The sequence below is a fragment of the Cataglyphis hispanica genome, chromosome 18, assembly GCF_021464435.1.
Source record: "Cataglyphis hispanica isolate Lineage 1 chromosome 18, ULB_Chis1_1.0, whole genome shotgun sequence".
Taxonomy (NCBI): Eukaryota; Metazoa; Arthropoda; class Insecta; order Hymenoptera; family Formicidae; genus Cataglyphis; species Cataglyphis hispanica.
In genome coordinates, this window is record NC_065971.1 from 4,501,845 (window position 1) to 4,524,686 (window position 22,842).

Below are 22,842 nucleotides of genomic sequence, written 5' to 3' on the forward strand. Positions count from 1 at the left end.
AAACAAGCGCCGCCGATGACCACGCGAGTGCAACGAGCAAGTGGAAGATGCGAGTCGCTATTGTTGCGTAAACACACTCGTAGAAATCTCGAATGATCAGCACGTACGAGCGACCATGACTCATACAATGTCTCTTTTTGCTTTTATTTTTATCTTTCGCTTCGTACGCTAAGCTCGCTTGCAAGATAAAGTTCACGCTGTTAAACATTTTATTTTTTATCAATTTTTAATTTCAAATTTTGATTTCTCTTATTAGATTAAAGTTAAATTAGATAGATCTTAAAATATATATAGCGTCGTATAAGAATAGAAATTAGATAGAATAGATTAAAAGAAATTCTATTTAATTTTGTTGTTTTTGAAAATGTGCACGATAATTTAGTTTCCTTAAAAAAATGACGATTTTATTATGTTTAAAACTAAAAAGCAATATGAAAAAAGAAACAGATCATAAAATTATCTTTAGTAAAAATTTGTAAATTTTATTCTAAATATCAATTTCAACTATATATATATATATAAATATAAATATTTGCTATAAACTTGTTATTGCTTTTACCTCAATATGCAATTTGTTACATTCGAGAGTACCCGCGAATTAATTACATTACTCTCTGAATTCAGTTTAATTTATTATCGGATATTAGATTATATGTGAAATGCCTCATTGATCTGCAAAGAAGATCCACCTCTTAAATGACGATTGTTTTATTGTTTCAGGTAAAACTTTTTGCCAGTCTTGTAAGAAGAAGTGCAGCGGGGAGGTGCTGCGCGTGCAGGACAAATACTTTCACATAGGGTGCTTCAAGTGCGCTCAGTGCAATGCCAGTTTGGCACTGGGTGGATTTTTCACGCGCGAGGGTTCCTATTATTGCACAAAGGTGAGTTGCGCGATTTGTCTTTGACATAATCTATCTGAAATATCATCTTTTAATGAAAGTTTTGCGAAAAGGAATAAGAGAAAAAATCTTTGATATTTAAAATAAAATTTGTATCTGTTATTTTTTGTTTATAGGATTATCGGGAACGCTGGGGTACACGATGTGCCGGTTGCGGGGAATACGTGGAGGGTGACGTGGTGACAGCCGGCGAGAAACATGCGTTTCATCCAAATTGTTTCCATTGCCAAAGATGTCGGCAGCCGCTACTTGGACAAGGAACGAAAGTATCTCTTGTTCAAGGTACGTGTTTAAAAACAATTGATTCTTAATCCTTGATAAATTATAAAGTAATATATTCGATCTGTATCTTTATTTAGCGCGTATCACTTTTTATTATAATGTAGCCGTCGCTACACAAAATTAATATACGCGGAATAACGTGTAGAAAAATTGCTAATTCAAAATAGGCGGCAGTTTTTATTGATTGCAGATAGCGATGCGTACTGAGATTACATAGTCAGCATCACTTTAGTGCAGCTTTCACAATTAGCGTGGCAGTCAATCTGTTAGAGTAAATTGCCACTTAGGCATATCGTTACTTCATTGTTACAAGGCCGCGTGTCTATATTATGTCCTTGTAACGATTACGCGGTCAAAAGTAAAAACCTGGTGACGTGCATCAGCTTACGGTGTACATGGTATAACGGTTCAACGTGTCACACATTTCTCAGGAAATTGAGGTCATTATAAATAAATAGCGTTCAATCTCGCATTTAATATCTTATATTGTCAAGAGAATAAAAATAAAAACAAATTCTGTCTTTTCACATAATTGATGAAAAATTTACTGAGAACAAATATCACTTTTTATAAATCGATCTATGAAAATACGTTCTTTTGGAGCGTTATATACTTGAATTTGATGATTGCTATTAATTAACCAATAATAAATCTAATGTCTTATATAGTTAGTATAACAAATTTGAATTGTGATATATATTAAATATGTCTAAAGGAAATATAGGAATAATTGTGAAATTGATAAGTTTCGTTATGGAAGAGAAAAGGTTGGCATGCAGCACGAAGGTTAATGATGACGTTTCGAGATCCGTGGCCGGATCTCATTAATCTCCGCAATTCGTGTATTGTTCATAGGTCAAGCGCTATGTCACCGATGCGTTGGTATCCCAGTTCGCGAGGCCTCTACGCCGCTCGGTAATAGCACTAGTACCAAAAGCGGCGGACACACTGACCCTGGTGCCTGTGCTGGTTGCGGAAACCAATTGAGGGAAGGTCAGGCATTGGTCGCGCTCGATCGTCAATGGCACGTTTGGTGCTTCAAGTGTCATAGCTGCGACACTGTGCTCCATGGGGAATACATGGGAAAGTGAGTCTCGTACGATTCACAAATCTATCATCTCGCGTCTTCATTTAGAGACTGTTAATTGTATTCTTTTAAAAATTCTACGAAGCAATTATACAATAAAATTAGTAATAATAAGTTGAAAAATAAAGTTATTAAGAAAATAAGTATATCTTTAAAAAATAATCAGTTAATATCTGATTAATTATGCGAGAATTTCTCTATTTGTTTCAACTTTAAATTTACTCGGTTTTTTTCAAATCTGGGTAGTTGAAGATGAAAAATAATTAATGAATTGTAATTGTTAAGTTGTTTTTTTTTTCGATAGAGATGGGGTACCTTACTGTGAGAAGGATTATCAAAAGCAGTTTGGGGTAAAGTGCGCCTATTGCAACCGTTACATCAGCGGCAAGGTCTTACAGGCCGGTGATAACCATCATTTTCATCCGACTTGCGCGCGCTGTACGAAATGTGGCGATCCGTTTGGCGACGGGGAGGAAATGTATCTACAGGGTGCAGCCATATGGCATCCGCGCTGTGGTCCAGGACCTACCACCGGACCTAATGGTATCGTGAACGGACATGACGCTCACACTCCGCAGCATCGAGAATCGGAGCGAATCTCCAGTAGCGCTTCGGAGATGCAGGTAAGTCCGATTACAACGGTGAAATTCACCATTTCGGCAAATTTATTCTGTAAATTCGTACGTGTATAATTGATTTAAGCTATTAGAAAAAAAAAGCTTGTTTATTTTTTTATAATTTAACTGTACAAGAACTGACGAAGCAATAGTGTAGCATTTTAATATATTTAATTGTGGATATGATTGTTGTATATGATCGTGAATTGTTCAATTAACATTTTTTTTAATATCGCATTTAGTTTTATTCTCATGTGCGCTTTTTTATAGCTTATTATGAATAAAAAGTAGCTACACACATGGTATTTCTATTTCATAAAATATTTTTGGCATTTATTATGCTTCATATAAGATATAACAAGACAAAATAATCGATGCAATATTATTTATGCCCTAACAATTATTATTAATATGTATGGCCATATATATGCTGTTTTTAAGAAATTTTATTTTTTTAAAGGACAAATATTTCATGAATAATTAAGAACCATATTTGAAATCATCATAGATCAAATAACGAAAAGTTTGAAAGAAGATAATTTTAAGTATTCATGATTCTTTATGGTGCACTCAGTAGTAAATCGAAGCAACGCTCGCGTATCTTAAACAATGAATGAAAATCGCTTCGTGTTTTAGGTGCGAGTGTTCAACTTTAATTTTTTCCTAATTCATAGAACGAATTTATATTTTTCAATCAAGTATATAATTTTAGTTACTTATTTATCATCTATCATTATAAAAACATTTGCTACATCAAAATTAATCATTGTACATTAAAAATTCATAAGAGATCAAATTCTTTTAAAATTGAGAGTTTAACATCATATGATTAAATAGTTGGTGGAATTATCGTTTTTATGTCGATATTGATAAAAAAATGATTATATATGTATTATATGTAGAAAATACAAAATATGTGTGCATGCTACTATTTATATCTAGCACTTGCATTACTCTATTTACAGTTAGCCGCATTGTACTATATACTATATATTCGTCTGCATAAATGAATTTGTTAATTATGATAACAGAGAAAGCCAAATGTTTCGTTATATTAAAAGATAAAGATTCCATTGTAATTTTTGAAAAATTTATTTTATAATTAATATCATAAGATGATAATATTCTCGGTGGAATATTCTCTAGATGAAAAATGTTAGTTTACGTTTTACATTGCAGATTTTTTACGAAACGTTTTGGCACTTTTGGCATATGTATCTACATATTATTATTATAATATTTTGTATAATAGTAATATATATAATATATATATAGAGCAAAATATTTTGTAGAGCTGAAAAGATATTTACTATTTTGTCAGCTTTGTGAATAGCTTGATCTTTTGCCTCGAGATTGGCTGGCTTATTGTTCTACCGTTTTTCTTCACGCACGCCTCGACGTAGGAAACAAGCGAAACACATACAAACACATACACACATCAGAGAGATTATATTATTATTTTTTAATTTTTTAATTAAGTTTTTTTATTATTGCTTTTCTTAATTGTTGTTTACTTTTTCCGCACGGTCATTGTGTATAGTTTTCATTGCGGTCACGCACGCCAAGCCTGAACGGATCGCTGTGCAGCCCTTACAGCAGCCTCAGTCGCAAGGTATGCCATGTGTCACTTAGCACAGCACTCTCTCGACAAGTATTTCTGGTATCACTTTTCGCGCGTTACCTTTTCTTAGCATCGCGTGTTTTCGCTCTGTTAAAAGCGATCCGATTTCAATTGTATCGATCCGTCGAACGGAAGACGACGGTACACGCGATGTAAAATTTAGCAGCAAATTTCTATAAAATCGAATTATATCGTCGATCGTTTTAATTAATTTTAGTTATGAATTGTATCTGTTTTTCAGATCGTAAATATAATATAAATGGAAAAAGAAAAAGAGAAAAAATTGATGTAATCTTTTAATAACAGAGCGTTACTTGCCATGCATGATATTTTTCTTTTATATAAGGTGCGTTAAAAATCTAAATATAAACAGAATAATAAAATGCAAGAATAATAAAATGCAAAATAAAGGGAAATTTTTTAATTTTTTGTTTATTCAGTTTTTTTTACACACCTTGTATAATTGATGTAACGTTTAGATATGCAAAAAGCAAACTATCCTACATGCGTGATATAAATTTATTAATTGCCTCAGTATTATCCTGCGCGAACTGGAAGTCCCGGTCTGATCTTGAGGGAATATGGACGACCGGTAGAAGATGTATCTAGGATTTACACTTATTCGTATTTGACTGAAACGCCCAGTCAAGGATATCTAAGACGCCCGATACAGCCGTATGATAAACCCCCAACTAGCCCGCATTTCCATAGACCTAGCTGTAAGTTTTTTTTTATTCTATTTATATTTAATTTTATTAGAATTTGAAAAGTTGCTTCTTCAACATATTTTGAAGATTAGCAACAGAGAAATTATAATTCTCTATATTAAATTTATAAAATATTAATTTTTTTATGAATGTGCTGTGTGAAGAAATTAATTTATTAATTATTTTAATAAAATATTTGAAAAAACATTTTTTATTCTAATATTATATTTAAAAATTTACGAGGAACGTTTTTATTTGGATTATTAAATCATTTTTTTAACTACTTTATTTGTAGCTTGTACAACACATTTATTTTTTTACATAGCATCTCGTTCGATAAGAAGTAGCGGTGGGCGCAGCAGCAGATCAGGAATGAGAGCCTTGGTCGACGCATTGAGTGACACCAGACCTAAATCGCCAGCAAGTCAGGTGGATAACGATGAGCCAATAGAATTAGCTCATTACCCGGATGCTATGAAGCCACCACCAGGTGCTCAACCGCCAATCGAAAGAGATGATTTTCCTGCTCCGCCGTATCCTTACACTGATCCTGAGAGACGTAGACGATGGTCCGATACATATAAGGTATTATCTTATTGCTCGATCTTTTTTCCTATTTATCCCTTCAATAATATTATGTGATAGTAATTAACTAATGTTTGATGTTTATTTTTAATTTAGGGAGTACCTGCCTCTGATGACGAGGATGAAGTGGATAACAAAACGACAACGTACATCAAAGAGGCGGAGCAAAAACTGAAAAAAGAGCAGGACGAACTGAGCAAGATCGATACGGGAATAGCTAAAGTATTCCTGCAAGATCGCGAAAAAGATCGAGAAAATTTGAGACACAGAGCTGCTAACGTTGATCCTAGAAATGCTTCAAGGACACCATCTGCCGCCAGAGAACCATCATATCGATTGCGTTACGAGAGTCCTGTGGGTGCATGTAAGTTATAATTAATTTTATATTTTTTTAAATATAAACACTTTTCAGCGATTCAACTCGTTTAATTAAATTTATTTAACATTTTGAGAAAGATACATAATTTTGTTAGACACAAATTGATCAAACGCCTACGAACAGTATATGTTGCATCTGATGTAAACATTCACAGAAAACATTTTGTTACAGCACCTTCCCGAAATATCGATCATGCACGGCCTTGGGAGGACGATGATGGCTTCAGTTACAGATCCAGCGGTCCTAGCTACAACGGTAAGTTTCCATTTGCCACTTGTAATGCGCTACTTGTTATTGTTTCATTAACATAAGTAACGATCATCTCATACATGTCCACACGTTCGCACATGACACTAACATACCACTCTACCGTTTGAAGTAACATTGATTAGAGAACTGTGAGTCTCGAGAGCGGGGTTTCTCAGGGCGGGAAGTCGTAAATGGTTCAATTTTACCACTGAAAAAAATACGTTTGCTACATGGAGCACGACAGAATCGGCGAATGCAAACCATCACGTGTGGGAGGGTTTTTTTATTAACAATGATAACAATACGTAACTAGAGCAAGACTTTGTTTTAAGAGGGATATAGCACCAAAAACTACACATTGGACGCCTAATTAATCTAACAGGTGATGTATGTTGCCTATGCATGTTGCATCGTCCCTTAATTCAGTGTGCTTGTCTTATTATCTTTCCATTGCTTAAGCTGTGTCAGGCAGTATGTCAACCAGAACCTCAAAATAATGGACAGTTAAATTACCATTGCAATCTTTAGCCTTGGAAATCATTTCCTGAGGTAATTGATTCTGTCCTATATTTTGCATGGCACTTGGGACCATGAAGTTCATTATACACGAACACATTGCCCCCAACGCATATCACTCTCATTTTCGTGGCACGACCTTGCCTTTAGATGAAACTCAAATTAGATTTTGACGAAACGTTAACTATGGATTTTCTTTTCTCTATGCTTCAGTAAAATTTGAATCATTATCGCAATAATTATTTGGTTTAAGTATAATCAAAGTTTTAATATTCAATATCAAGATTCATAATGAATTAAAGTGAATATATTAGTATTATAGATATTTAATTTCTTTCAACTTTGTTCACAGCTGCAATATTTCTTTGTATTATAAGAACGATTTTATTATTTTAGTTTTCTTTAACTCTTAATAATAAATAAATAGAGCTAAAAAATTTATCTATTTATTATATATTATTTATCTTTATTTAATATTTATTTTAATAATTTTTTTAATTCTAAGAATTAATAAAATGAATTGCTAAAAAAAATTTTTAATATTAAAGCTTTCTTAGAAACGAGAATCTTAATTTTTAGATATTTGTCAGCTACACAAGTATCACCTACAATGTTGGAAGATAATTTCGCATTATGAACGTTTTGTTTTATTGCTGCCAACGCATGATGGTTATTTCTTTTTTGCACATGTTTGTTTTTTCACAAATACATAGAATTTTATAATATCTTCCAATATTGGATCATCAGCTAACTTTAGAACGCTAATAAAAAACGAAGCAGAACTGGTTACTATCATAACTATTATGTATTGATTGATAATAAATCAGCTGACTAATTATCGCAACTTTTAGTAATTGTGTTACTGTTAGTGTTTGCGATACATTAGAAATTTTTTATTTAATCCTTTTTTTTGCCTTCAATGTAAAAAAATTTAAATTGTAAGAGTATCTATTATATATATAATATAATAAAGTCACTAATTTCAAGAGTTAGCGTTCTAGATTTAATAGAATACGACAATCTATGTTAGTCACGACGCTACTACCTGTCGTCTACTATCATCGTGTCTCTATTTTGTGTTTTTGTGTTTGTGTTGTGTTTGCGTGGGCGGCAGTTGGGAGGTCATCGGCGCGCTCCCCGGCTCCCAGAAACTATCCACCCCTTGGTACTCAGCGCGCCTTCACTCTTCCAAACGCCGCTAGGCACTATCACTCGGTGAGTCCGAAAACTTTCCAATTCGCCCGCCGTTGGTCCCAAGTCAAACCACAAATCTGCTTTCAAATATTTAATTAGTTTTTCTTTTATATATCGATGTTCAGACAGTTTCCATTTTTGTGTATTCATTTTTTTTTTTAATTTTAATGTATTGTATTATCTGATTATTTATTATTTTATACAATTAAGAATTGTAAATTGCATGTGCAATATAGGCATGTAAAGTATATTTAGCGATGAGTCTTATTATTATTATTGACGTTCACATAAAAATAATCTGAAATCCATTTCTGATAATTTTTAAAAATAATCTAATTTTTGTAATTTTAAATTTTATATTGTAAGACTTTTTATTAATATATATAGCATAATATATAAATATATTGTAATTTTATTTTTTAAAGGCTATTTATATTTGTTTTTACGTTTCTAGTAAAAAATTTTTTTTGACTTGTCATCATACGGCGGGCGCGCTTATGAGAAAAATCTATTATATTTACATGGAGGTGCTGGTTTGTCTTTCTTTTTCTTTTTCTTTTTTTTTTTTTTAGACGCATACTCTATTTTCAGAGTTACTGCTTTATGCACTCGAAAATGTCGGTTTCCTTTAAGCGCCGTTTGCCGATGGGGATGCGATAATATATTCGAGATGACTACTTTACAGATATTCTTGCTTACATGCGATGGAATCTGAGTTGAATTCTATAAGACATGTTTAATAATACAACTTATTTGTATCTTTTACCTGAGCAACTTTTGTTAAAGATTACGTTTAAATATTAGTTGCGTGACATAATTATACATAAAAGATACACAAATAAATGAAAAATTCATAATTCATAATTCACGCATGTATATATCATTGAATATCTGTCTTTTTAATCGATCCGAATTCTTAGCAAAAAAAAAAAACATTGGAAAAATAGGATATGTCATGTATCATTATTGGGGCGCAAAAAGATAGAGGGAAATCCCTTGACAGTGGTTGACTTTGGTGACACAAGGGAGCGACATGGCTCCGGGTAGAGTTTAACGGTATCGAAAAAAATTTGGCAAGCGAACGTTGGGCATTCGTATGGGATTGAGCGAATTGAAATCACCGTTGAGACTAATCAGTAATATCTGTGTCGATTGACTGATTTGCAAACTAGTTGTGAGCTCCCTTCGGCACATCCCGAAGCCGGGGTACGGTCTGGCACCGCGAAGTCACACCTTCTCCTCGACCGGCGGTTCCGTGTCTGCTCTCCCTGTAAGTCTCGCACCGCAAGTCACAGTCGACGATGCGACGTGCACCGCCGCGCTGATAGTGCAAATTATACATACATATATATACATAGAAAAAAAGAGTACATATAGATAGAAATCGACTCGCGGCGGCCGAGCGTATCACGCTTTTCTAAGATAACGCTTTTCTGTCGTCTAGGGCGATTATTCGTTCAGCGGGATGGGCGACAAGACTCACAGCACTGATTTCTCATCTGGCAAGTCGGACAGTGAGTAGAACGAGGAGGGGGACCGACTGACGGCGGTCCCCGCTGCACATACACGGGATCCTCTCACTTGTTTACACTAGGCTTTACAAATTTGACGCGCTTGCAAATTTTACGCGCATTAGACAGATGCGATACCCATACAATATTATCGCGAATCGAGAGAAAACTTTTGACGCATTCTAACTAATTTTTTTTAGTACCAATCTGAGATATATTGAACAGTTTTGTAAAATAAAACTTTACAATTTCAAGATTTAGAGCCATCTCATCGCAGTGATTTTATTTGGAGCTTTTATTAATAAAAATTTTTGCTTTATTTTTCTTTCTGGAATTGAATATCTTGTTATATATAATATTTTTAAGTATAAATAAAATAAAATTTGCTTAAGGTCATTTAAATTTTAATTTATAAAAAATCTGTAATTATTATTCACTTTAAAAATTATTGTTTTTGATTGTTTTTGCAACGAAGATATATTTGACAAATGTTTATGTTTCAGGGAAGATGCTACGTTTCTTGAGAGATCTTATATCTATTTAACATGAATTATTATAGTTTGTGATAGAACTGCTGGTGATTTTTGCAAGCGCGTCCCTGCTATGATTTTTTTTACATATTTCGTTTCGCCTTGTTCCTGCATGCTTGACTAATATTTCTGCGAGCTATCGCACTGCCCCTGTGAAACGTTGTACTTCGTCCATTGGCTTGTTGTACGCCGTCTCATAAATGACTTTGTCTATTTAAACATTTTCTGTGAAAAAAATATTTATTTAATTATTCATTATGAGACTATTATTTACGCTGTATATTTCGAAAGTCTTCTATCTCAAATAAATAATCATGCTAAATTTGTGAAAAGAGAATAAGATCAATTACATTTTTACACTTTTGCAGAAAATTATACATATAACACGATCTTATTGAATCTCTTTAATTTTTCGATATATTCTTAGAACATAGACAACAATTTATAAATCTGAAAATTTTGTAGCAAATTTATCATTTGAATTATTATGAAACAATCATGTTCCTACATTACTTTGTCTACTTTTGATTTAATAATTGTGCTATTTTGCGCATCTTTTCAGACATAAATTGTGAAATTTACAGGCAGGTAATGAAAGGGGAACATTATTGATTAAAAACAGATTGTAGTTAACATAGGAAATGGTTTGTGCAACATGGTTTGATATGGTTTTCTTTCACATTTTCCCCAATTTTAGTATCAACAGGCAGCATCACGGATGTGGATCGACGGGCATTGGTATGTACCACAGCCCCATACTACTCCCGGCGAATTAGCATGGTTTGTAGTTTGTTTTCGCACCTGTATGACAACATAATTCTGTTTATTAGAACAATTTAAGAATTATATTGCAATTTAATTATGTGTCTCTTTCTATATTAATATCTCAAGATTCTTTTTTTATACCAATTACAACAAATTTCTTATAAATGTAAAATTCAGAAAATTATTTATATTATTAATTTCTTATTATTAAATGAGCATTTGATGAGTGTGAGGCCCCATAACACACACACACACACACATACACATATAATATTCCTTTTCGAGAAATAAACAATTTTTCGCTGAATATTTAAAGGCAAAAAACATTCATCGGACATTTCTTTTATTGGTATTCAATATGATTATTCTAATAAATGGAATTTATGAAAATGTAATTTTAAAAGCATTCTAAGCACGTTTCGACATAATTGCAGATGTGTTACATTAAGTACACACATTTATCTGAGAAATAAAAGGCAATACAGTTTGTACATTTGAAATTTATTTAATGAATAAAATATGCCCATTATTTATATGTATATATGTATGATTATATAAAATTATATAAAATATGCCCATTATATATATATGATTATATAAAATTTACCAATTTTGTTATATTACGATGTAATATATTGTATATAAAATTTTATGTATAATGAATATGCATGCATGCTGTATATTTTGCTATGATTTTAAGTTTTGCATTTTCAATTGTTTGTACTTACTCTCAATTTGCTGAATGTTGCATATTTGATTTATCAAAAGCCTCTTTCATCTTTTAATTAAGCTAAGTTAATTAATCGAATTAATTTTATCTATTTTACGCTATTTAGTCATATTGACCAAAATATATTTTTCTTCTGTTTTGAATTTTAATATTACATATTGTATTTTGCATCCGGAAACATTCAATTTTGAAAGATTTTTATATAATATTATATCAATATTATATAATTGTCACTTGATAATATCTGTTCAATAAATCATTCACATATTAAATTATATTTGTTGGGTACACAAAATTTTTTAATTGCAAAAAATGCATGTATGGTATATACACACATTATTTGCATCCGGAAAATTATAGTCAATATGAATAATCATAATTATAAATAATAAGTAGCAAAAATTTTATTAATTTTCGGAAAAAAGATTAAAATGCTCGCATGGAATATTGCTTCGATTTATCGTCGAATAAATAAATTCATTATCAATATCTAAGAAATTAAAACGTTTGAAGCGTTAATTGCGCGCGATGTAACATTCTTAGCTGGAAATTGATTAACCAAGGAACTAATGAAGTCACTATTGTTTATATTGAGACGGCTTGTTAAGTCACATGAATTTGATCATTCGTTCGTGCATATAAGACAATCAATCCATTAATTATGTAAATTTATCATTGATGAACAGTTTTTCAGTGTGAAAATAATGTGTTTACTATTCATGGACGCTGACAAGAATATTTTTAGGAGCTGCCGACATATCTTTTTTTTGCAATTTACATATTAAAGAATCCATTTTTCTGTATTTTACGAATCTATTATAAAATTTATATTTAATAGAAAATCAATTTAACCAATCAAATCTTGTATTTAACAATGGAGTTTATTGTGTTGTGAAATTTATTCTGTTTTATTCAAATTACTATTTGTGAAAACTTAAAGAAGGAATGCCAGTGCAACCCCTACTTACTATTCTTCATGTATCGTCCATGTGTTAATGTCTTATTTTTATCTGTACTATTTCTATTAGTAAAATTTATAATTTTGTGTAATCGTGGTTTAGAATGATGGTGGGATCATCCCATCATCCACCACGTATACAGGTGGCCTAGGTTCGGTTGTTGGAGGCCACGGAGGTCATCATGTGAGAAGATCGCTACCGGACATGGGTGCTGCACCAACCGAACCACCCAAGCTTTATCCTTATCACTTACTTGTTATCACCAACTACAGGTTGCCAGCTGATGTGGATCGTTGCAATCTCGAAGTGAGTAATATATCATCGTTGTTAACCGTTATTTAATCAATTAATTATAAATAATTAAATAATTATCATACATTAAGAACAGTATTATTCTTTAACATTATATTTAGCGATTTAATAATATATTAATTAATACATGCATTAATTAATTACAATTATTATTGTAACAAAAATAACTTAAAGCTTTCTTTTTTATTTAGCGACATCTCTCCGATGCAGAGTTCGAGGCCATTCTCCAGTGTTCTCGAGCGGAATTCTACAGAATGCCACAGTGGCGTCGCAACGAAATCAAAAGACGTGTTCGGCTGTTTTAATTCATTTTACACATTTTACTTATTATATACCCGCATTGTGTCACGATTGTGTTATACTGTGGTACAGACTGTACATTCCTACTGCCTGGGTAGATGCATCGCGGAGAAAAAAAAATGTGTTCGACGACCATTGCGAGCAATCTGCCAGCCGGTGTATGCTTGCAGTTTGGAAGTTCTTTAAACAGGAACAGATACAGCTCAACACACACACGCGCGCGCGCACACACACACACACACACACACATACATACATACATACATACATACATACATACATACATACATACATACATGTAATGACACAGAATCACTGCCACTTATTGTCAACTTTTTCTCGCAGCAATGAATCCAAGCAGCTTTATCTATGACCCGATTTGTTTAACGACGTAGTCATTTTTGAATTTTACCATTTCTATTGTGACTTAGGTTCATTACACACATGTTAATGCGAGTACGCAATGACGGCTGATATTAAAATATAGAGAAGATAATCAAATAGAAGAGATTGCGATTAAAACTCTTAATACAATTTGCTATTGTAAATAAGAAGTTAATCGAAATATCGAAAAGTGGCGTGAGAAAGCAGCTAGAGAAGTTTTATAGTAATTGCATATTCGCTAAATTGCATACATATATATTAACCTTGTGGAGATTATGACGCAAGGGACGCTACAATGGTAGGATTTATTATTATTAATTTTTAACTATACTATTAATATTATTATTATTATTATTATTATTATATTTTACTATGTACAACATGAAGAGTTAAAAGTATAAGTAGGATGAGCCCAGCTTGCTGAATGGTACGAATACGCTGATTAATCAAATAATTTGTGTGTGAATTTAGCGCGTTTTAATTTACTCTGTGGCAAGGATTATTTTATAGAATTGCTTGCGGTATTTTTTGTGTAAGGAGATATATCAATGTTTTTAATTATTCTTGAATGTAATAACTAAAGTAAATACTCTGCGATGCAGATTGCGATAGACTTCTACGATCACTTCGATCACTCTACATTAGAGTATAATTATGAAAATCAGGACCAAATTTATAGTTGTGGTGGATTCAACACAGTCAAACCATAAAAAGACTTATCATTAACTCAAAATGTATATTTTATTACATTGTACTAATATGTAGCATTTATATTGCTATATATTGTAACATTTAAATTTATAGTATTTTTGATATTTTAATAAAAATGGCATAAATCAAATTTTGAAAATGTTTACATCGATTTATATTTATCTATTAAAAACAATAATTGGTAATTGATTTTTTATAATTATAAAGTGTTTATTGTATATACGTTTATGTAATCAAAAAGTAAATTTGCAAAAATTTTTAATATTTTACATTCAAAAAGAGAAATGCATTTTGTGCAAGTCATTCTTATCATATTTTAAGTTCTTCAGTTTCAAAAGTTGTTTTATGCTACTTTTGAAATATAAACAGACAATATTCAGACGTTAGCGATATTTATTACTGATTAAAATATTAATTTTGTAGGTATTCATATCCTCCACTCTTAAATTAGGTCCTGCACAGAATTTAAAAAATTTTGAAGAAATAGATCGCATGTAGCAAGCTAAATATACCAGACGTATGCGCGTTCACTAAATAGAAAATTGTTTTATTCAACGCGAATAGTTGAATTTTCATATAGTTAAAACACACGACGTATCGACTATTATGCCAACCATGTATGATTATCATACATGTGTTTATTATGCATTGCAGATACGCATGCGTCCGATAAGGTTGATACATTCGTTTAAACGAAGTCATCGAACTACTATATTGTCGACGCGCATGCGATATTTTATCGAATTAACTGCGTTTTATTATACATACACACACTTCGCCTCTTTACCCTACATCATGTGCCTACTAAGCAAATGTCATGGGACATTTTATGTGAGAGAGGAATCGTTAGTCTTACAAGCATCCTAAGCACGCTGTATATTTGTGTAATACTTAAATTCCTACCGAGGCAACACGATCCTGATCAGCCGTCCGGCAATACGTTCCAATTTTTCACATGGTGACAATCTTTTAAACGTCTCTTAAACCATTGTGTTGCTTGGATAACCGTTTTATCATAAAGAAAATCCAACGTGCTCCATGATCGCAAACATGCAATTAATTACTTCATTATTTCTAGTTATTTAAGATTTACATTATTACAATTTTTTTATGAATGTATTTTACTTGCATAATACATTCACGTGATTGTCTTTTTTTATTTTATTTTCATTATAGTCTAAATGATCCTCGCGGCCGGTTTTGTTGATTTTTTTTTTTATATATATCCGGTATTTTGATCATGGTGTAGCGTTATTGTTCTCACTGTGCAATGCGAACCAATGTATGTTTCTGTTGTATAGAGCACATTGCTTCCGCTAGTCCCTAAAGTTAAATAAATGCAAACGTATATGAAAAATCTAAGCATTTGTCGTCATTGTTGCCATTTCATTGGTCATTGATCAGCAAACATCCCGCAATAAAATCTATGCATCTATATCTATTATATTATTTTTTATATAGATCTGTATCAATGAAAATTTTTTAACATTTATAGACGATAGTGCTTAGTTTTAATAGAGGAGATGCGGTCAAATCGAGAGACGATCCAAAGCAGTCACCGCAGAATGTTAAATTAAATTTTTTCTAATCTACAATATTATAGCCTGCTGTAAAAAATTTAAATTGCGCACGAGTAGAAACAACACATTAAGTGCAAGATTAATATATAGTTATATATAGATTATTAATATATAAATTATAGTTTTTCGCGAAGAATCACGAAACCTTCCAGTACACTCGAAAGTGATTCGTATTGGTCTGACACTAATTCTGCTTTTTCACCCGCGCACAACAACACCGGTGTAGTTTGTACATGACCGCCGACAATGGATTTTGGATTACCCGCTTTTCCTACAACATCTACATTTTGACCGACTCTCACCGATACCGGCAAATTCTGCAAAATATCGGTAAAAAAAAAGCGTAAAAATCTAGAATATAAATTCTTTCTTTTTAGAATATTTCTTTTTTTATATCAATTGAATGGCTAATATTGGCAGATTTTTGTATCCATATTACCTTAAGATTTTCGTCGACGGTAACCAACCACCTTGGCTCCATCGCGACCGCTAAGCAATACATCAAATAATGAGACTGCGATAGTATAAGATTCCTGCAATCTAGACACGCAACAAGGACAACCATCAGTCCAGCTAAGGCGGTGTAATCTAAGACTTTTGAGGCGTACCGTAAGGGCGACAAGGATAAAGTACCCTGGATGATAAAATGACATGTTTAAAGATACAATTGAGAAAATTTATATTAAGGATAAGAGAGCTAAAATTTATCAGAGAAAGCAGTTTTTGCTCCGATTTCATTTATCCGTTGTTATTATTTATTCATTTACAATTCGCTTAATTGTTTGAGCTCTCTTATTTTTTTTTATCGAGATTTCTACCTTGCCCAAATGCACCAAGCCTTGAGAGATGCGTACGAGGAACAGATGAGAGGGATTTTTCGCATGATAAGCTGCCAGCTGTCTTAACATTGTCGCTAACCGTGCATTGTTCGTACCGGCACCTACCAAACCGAGGGCAAAGATCGCATTGAGAGCGACGTCAGAGTCATGGTCATGACTGTATTTGTTTAATACATCTAAGACTGCTGGGTCGGCATTCGATAGAGAGGACAGAGCCATCGCGAGGGGCATAGCTCGTCGCGCTGGTGTTGGACCGTATCTTCCGACCTATATTCATTAATGTAATTGTAGCGAAGATCTATGATTGCGAGAACTATATGTGTGCATAGACGTTCCCATAATAAATATCAGTTAAAGTCAAATGCACTTTGAATGCGATTCTCCGTCTCTTTATAAATCTGTCCCGAGGAAAGAGACGGAGAATCTCCATTAAATCGAAGTATTATAAATGAACTATAGGAGAACCCATAAATATTAATTAAGATAAATTGTGGTTTAACTGTTTATTTGTCTCTTTCTGTTCCTAGATTTACGTAGGAGCGCTCCCATAAATATTCATCAAAGTTCATTGAAGACTTACGAAGACGTAGCTTCTCACCTGACCAAAGATTCGCGAATTTTCCTTTCCTTCTCCAAGCCCGACCACTCCTACCCCAAGGGATGCTATTGCCTGCGGCGCTTCAATGTCTCTAATATTAAAACAATAATTAATCCTAAATATACAAAGAATGCAAATATCTTACTATTTCTTTCTTTCTTAAAATACATTTGGTTAAGAATTAAATTATATTAATTTACTAATATTTATACATCTCTATATTACAATTGTATATATTTTATTTATTTATATGTTTATATTTTATATTATATTTATATTTTTATTAAGACTTTGAGAAAAATATTTACTTAACAGTCTCTTCGGTTTGATTTTCAGCTTTTTTATTTTTTTCTAACGTAGCAGAGCTGACTTGTGGTTTTTTTTTATCGCAACAACTTGATATCGAAGTGTTTTCAGGCGTGATTTTCACACTCGTTACTTCTTCAGTTACTTCCGAACAAATCCTTAATAGTTCTTGCACTATCAAAACATCACCAGTGCCCGCATACGCGCAAATCTAACAGAGACGTGCTTTTATTAGATTTGAATTTTATGTACGAAATATTACTTTTCGATAAAATTATGTAACAAATAATTTTACTTGTAGCATAGTTTGCGAGGCAAAATTGTACGGTTTTGGTAGAGCTTCAAGTGCTGCGGATGGTGTTTCTATGGCGTCTCGAGTTCCCATATAAACCATTCCCAGAGCTAACGCCAAAAATCTGTATGGAAAAATAATTTCTATGTATTGTGAATTTATTTTGATATTATATATAATTAATCTCTTACATGTATCATATTAATCTATAATATAATATAATTATGCGGTACCTGGAATGCGGAGTAACAAGCTCCTTTACAGATAATCCCAATAATTTTAACAGAATAGTCGAAGATACATCGGAATCTCCCGAGCCTACATTCACGAGGCCCAGGGATATGGCAACTAGTGATAATACTTGCATATTATCTGAAAAAATATAGAGCGCTATAAACTTAATTAACGATTTTTCTTTGATTCAAGAATTTCAATTTACGCTATGCCTAATATATTTTATAAAAATATATATATTAAAAAAATGTACAACTTAAAAAAATTACAAATCAATTAAAAATTATTGTCAGTTTTTTTAACAGCTGATTTTCTCCAATTTACGCACATATCATATACTTATCATATATGAAGGAACAAATTTTTTTTCTTGCGTATTTTTTAGGCTTAATTAATTAAAATAGAATTAAAATGATTTTACTTTTCTCATCGGCTAAAACTCCAGAAAGAAGCTCGGTAACATCTTTTCTTCTGGATCCAGCATAAGCCAGACCTAATCCCAAGACAGCTCCGATACGAAGAATCTGGCTGCTCGAGCTGACATACTCGCTGAGAAGCGCCAGAGCTGGATCGCATTCGTTATGAATTCCACAATTTACTAGTCCGATGGCTAACAAGGCACCAGATTTTATGTAATCTTCATTTGTATAAAGATATCTATTGAGAATGAATCATCAATAACCAAAATTAACAATAAGAATTAAAGAATTGATTTTTTTTTGAGGATGAATTCTTTTCACAATCAGTCTATTTGTTAATTTTTTCTTCCAGAAAATAACGTTTTCAAAAATTAGAATTAAATTTTTAATGTATGTGATTTTTTTCTTGTTTATTGTTAGAATTTAGACTGACTTGTCAATAGGAACTAATCCGCCATCGACGTCCCACATGTGTATTAGGCCCAAAGAAGCAGTAGCTGATAATTTTCCGTGCTCCTGAAAAAGAATAGGCAGGAGTCCATGCACATTACTATAAATATTATAACTTATATTAATTTTGAAGCTTGTTTTGTTGATAAATAATCCAGTTCAACCAAATGAGAAATAAATTTATAATATTCCAATTTCTTTAACTTATATATAAAGTGATGAAAAAATAATCATTTATATATATATTTTTTTATTGCAATGCAAAAATAAATTATTGCTCATATATTCAATTTTGTATCTTTAAAAATTGAAATTAGCACAAAATAGGATTTCACGGGTTAAACCTTATTTTTGTACACCCAACAGTCAGACGTGTTTGCCATTAGTTTATCCTGGCCGAAACCTGCATGTACGAAACCAGAAACAAAGCTCGCTGCTAAATTCGCCCTCGCAGAATCGTGTTCCATTTGTCTGGACCCGCTCACTAACCAGCTTTTGTATATATCCTCCGGAAGCTTTGGCTCGAGTATGTCAAGTTCTCTGGCAAGGATTTGGAAGTGAGTATTCACGTGGCCGTTGCTGAAAATTGTCTCTATATCTTTGGCATCGTTTCCTTGATACTCCATCCTTAAAGGTTGATCCTATTTAAAGTGTAGGTTATTAAATTTCACTAAACAATTTTCTCACTATTTTATTAAAATTGTAATTTATTTGAAATATAAAAAGTTGCGAATTTTTTAAATTTTTTAAATCAAACTAAATTTTATATAATTAAGGTGCTTTTTATATATTTTGATTTGCTTATATCAATTTTAATAAAAAATTGAAAAATGTATAATCTTTCATATCAAAAAATTTAAGCAAAAAAGGCGCTAATAAACTAGAAAATTATAATTTTCAAGATTAGATACTCAAACTTAGAATCGAATTTTATTTAATTTATTTTAATTCATATATCCTTAACAAAGATATTTTTACTTATATATTTTAATATATTTGAAATTAATGAGGTCTCTCTTTTGGACAGCACCTCTTTGAACTATTATGACTTTCGATTTATACATATGTTTTATTCCATTTATCGTTATGTTGATGAAGTATTTAAATGCGATGCGAATATATATTATGCAGAAAATTACTTGCAGTCGGGCGAGGATGAAGGATAGTTGATTCCTCATTAAAGACTCAGGACAAGCATGAAAGCACTTGAAAATGAGTTCTGAATTCGCAAGTTGCAGCGCTATCAAAATTGCCCTTGTAAACTCGTTAAACTTCAGATATTGCTCCGTGGCGAATTCTAATATTTGTCTTCTCTCGGTGTCTTCACTGAAGAATATATAAATATTGTTCATGTATAAAAACTAATTTAGCGATAGAAGTTGAACGTGCAATTTGATTATGTCGCTTGTTGGATAAATTGTCCTTAAACTTTTCTTATTCTCTCATGTTTTATTTATACGATTAAATTTTTACATATTGTAGAAATTGAAATGCAATTTAATACATTTTGTTTATATAAGTAGATTCATGCTTTAAACTGTATCCAATATTGCAGATTTATCTGGCAAATTATTAAGTTTAGTATTAAAAAATAATATTAAAAAGTAAAATATAATTTTAATTTTACAGAGTGACGTTTTACAGACGCGTTTACTGCAGTTGCAGTTACCTGTAAGCCGCGCAGCTAATCAAATAATGACACACTCGTGTAAAATTTGTGGAATCCAAATGTTCCGCGAGGAAATTCAGCTCATCGATCTCCAAGCACAGATCGCATGCCTGTATCTCCGCGTTGTGTTTTATGTCAAATGAAATGATGCTTTTAATCAACGGTGTAAGACGTTTTCTATGATAAGAACAATACAGTTTTACGTCAATTTTATTACTTTTCATTCTTAATACAAGCTCTACTATATCGGAAATATGTAAATGATATGTTATCTAAATATTTTTAGTAAATTGCTATTATATATATATATATATATATATATATATATATATATATATATATTTTACCTGATCTCATGCTCCTCTTTAATCGGCGCATTCGTCCATTCGTCAACTATCTCTACTTCGAGTTGTCTCACATATTCATGACCCCATTCACCGGGATTATTCACCTCTCCTTTGATACAGAAATTCAAGCAATCCCTGAATGCTGAAGTGCCTCCGGCTAGTGCGAGCACACTCAGAATTTCTGCAAAACGTGTCTTTACTTCCTTTTGTTTGAGCTTTTCGTATACGCTCTTCAAGCTTGGATAATATTCCCTCAAATATTTAAGAGGTTTCGGAACGGAAGTCATCGAAGTCGTAGATGTGCATATCAGCATTCTTAGGTGATTTAATGATAGCAATATGGCTGTCTCATCTTTACCCTGATAGGAAAATTATACGCGAAAAGTATATAAGTTTAAAATTTTCTTTCAGGAAAGAAACGATAACCGTTTTAATTATCACAAATAAAAGTTGATAAAATTTCATGTCATTTTGATGATCATTATCGTTTTCTACGCGAAACAGAATTGTCAAAATTTATTTACTTTTAATATGTCGACCGCTTGTAACAGTTCTTCCTCCAATCTCTTATCTTCTTCATTCTGTAATACAGAACATGAAAAGATAATGATACGCAATCTGATACGTAATATTTTTTTAAATAACGCCTGATATATTTAGTATTTTTTTAGAAATTAATATTACATGCATACCATATCACTTTCTGCATTTTGCTTGCGTTTATTCATGTTTTTAAAGCTTTTCTTGTCGTATATACGCTCAATATTTTATCAAGTTTCTACAATGCTAAATTGGACGTTACAACGACTGAAAAAGCTTTAATTAATATGCTGTCAAATAAATTTGTTTATCCCGGTTTATCCGTCACACGCAGCGCACGGCTTTTGTTTCGTTATTTTGTAGAGATTGGTATTTGTGGTAACGATTATTTATTAAAATATCAATCAAGCAAAAATTAAAAGTAGCAAATTTATGTGTCAGTTGAAAAAGACTTTATATATATATAAATAATTTTATTAACATATATATATATATATATATATATATATATATATATATAATTTTATTACACACACACACACACACACACACACACACACACACACACACACACACACACACATATATTATATGTTTATTATGTATATATACATATATGTCATATATGTCATAATATATAAAATATTTTGAATTGTTAATAACATGCTGATATTCAGTCTTGGTGGGGCGATGTAAACATTAGCGCTATCATTCGTGTGACAACATTCGAGCAGAAAAGTAATCGTGCGAGACGTTCCGTCGAATTCTTTTTCTAGCCGCGATCAATATCAGGAAATTATTTGCTATCATAATATAATTAATAAATAATTAATATTAATAATTAATATGTAACTACATATACATATACTATATCCCGACAATAAAATTCAAATCACATATTTTGTAATTTATTTATTTAATTAAATAAGAGAATTAAAGTAATAGAAAACCGAATAATAAATTATTATCATTTCGTTGCGATCTTTATGGACAATATAATTATTTTTTCGAGAACACAGAGTCAAATATTATTCACGATGCTATATCATTTGACATTTGATATAATTTTGATTGAAAACGTGCTACAAAACAATCGACTCTCAAAATCGAATAATTAATATAATGTAATAGATACGTAATGCTTTATTCATTTAATAAATAATTAATTTATAATTTAAAATATTTATATAATTTAATATTTCGCATATTATATTATATAATACGTAATAC

At 31.7% G+C, this 22,842-nt stretch overlaps 2 protein-coding genes across 15 annotated transcripts in view; one reads left to right on the forward strand and one right to left on the reverse strand.

The window, feature by feature from the left end:
* The window catches only part of LOC126856254 (actin-binding LIM protein 2-like), a 28,562-nt gene extending 12,862 nt beyond the window's left edge, over positions 1–15,700 (forward strand). For 3 of the 14 annotated variants that reach the window (XM_050604604.1, XM_050604611.1, XM_050604605.1), the window contains 14 exons: positions 721–881; positions 1,016–1,181; positions 2,037–2,268; positions 2,573–2,891; positions 4,426–4,497; positions 5,042–5,225; positions 5,539–5,798; positions 5,895–6,162; positions 6,349–6,432; positions 8,057–8,157; positions 9,581–9,650; positions 10,875–10,957; positions 12,734–12,937; positions 13,135–15,700. In XM_050604604.1, the coding sequence (XP_050460561.1) occupies positions 721–881; positions 1,016–1,181; positions 2,037–2,268; positions 2,573–2,891; positions 4,426–4,497; positions 5,042–5,225; positions 5,539–5,798; positions 5,895–6,162; positions 6,349–6,432; positions 8,057–8,157; positions 9,581–9,650; positions 10,875–10,957; positions 12,734–12,937; positions 13,135–13,248 (2,318 nt within the window). In that variant the 3' untranslated portion in view covers positions 13,249–15,700. Of the gene's footprint in view, positions 1–720; positions 882–1,015; positions 1,182–2,036; positions 2,269–2,572; positions 2,892–4,425; positions 4,498–5,041; positions 5,226–5,538; positions 5,799–5,894; positions 6,163–6,348; positions 6,433–8,056; positions 8,158–9,308; positions 9,407–9,580; positions 9,651–10,874; positions 10,958–12,733; positions 12,938–13,134 lie in introns of those variants that run through there. The other 11 variants (XM_050604607.1, XM_050604606.1, XM_050604608.1 and 8 more) reach the window with 11 other exon arrangements.
* LOC126856431 (26S proteasome non-ATPase regulatory subunit 2-like) lies at positions 13,450–21,800 on the reverse strand. The gene is made up of 15 exons (XM_050604900.1): positions 21,765–21,800; positions 21,589–21,653; positions 21,073–21,417; positions 20,726–20,902; positions 20,196–20,382; positions 19,401–19,697; positions 19,040–19,122; positions 18,609–18,844; positions 18,187–18,325; positions 17,957–18,077; positions 17,664–17,872; positions 17,356–17,446; positions 16,737–17,024; positions 16,358–16,552; positions 13,450–16,235 (listed from the first exon to the last, which is right to left on the reverse strand). The coding sequence occupies exons 1-15, from the start codon at positions 21,798–21,800 to the stop codon at positions 16,035–16,037; spliced, it is 2,670 nt and encodes an 889-aa protein (XP_050460857.1). The 3' UTR covers positions 13,450–16,034.
* Positions 21,801–22,842: the final 1,042 nt, after the last annotated feature.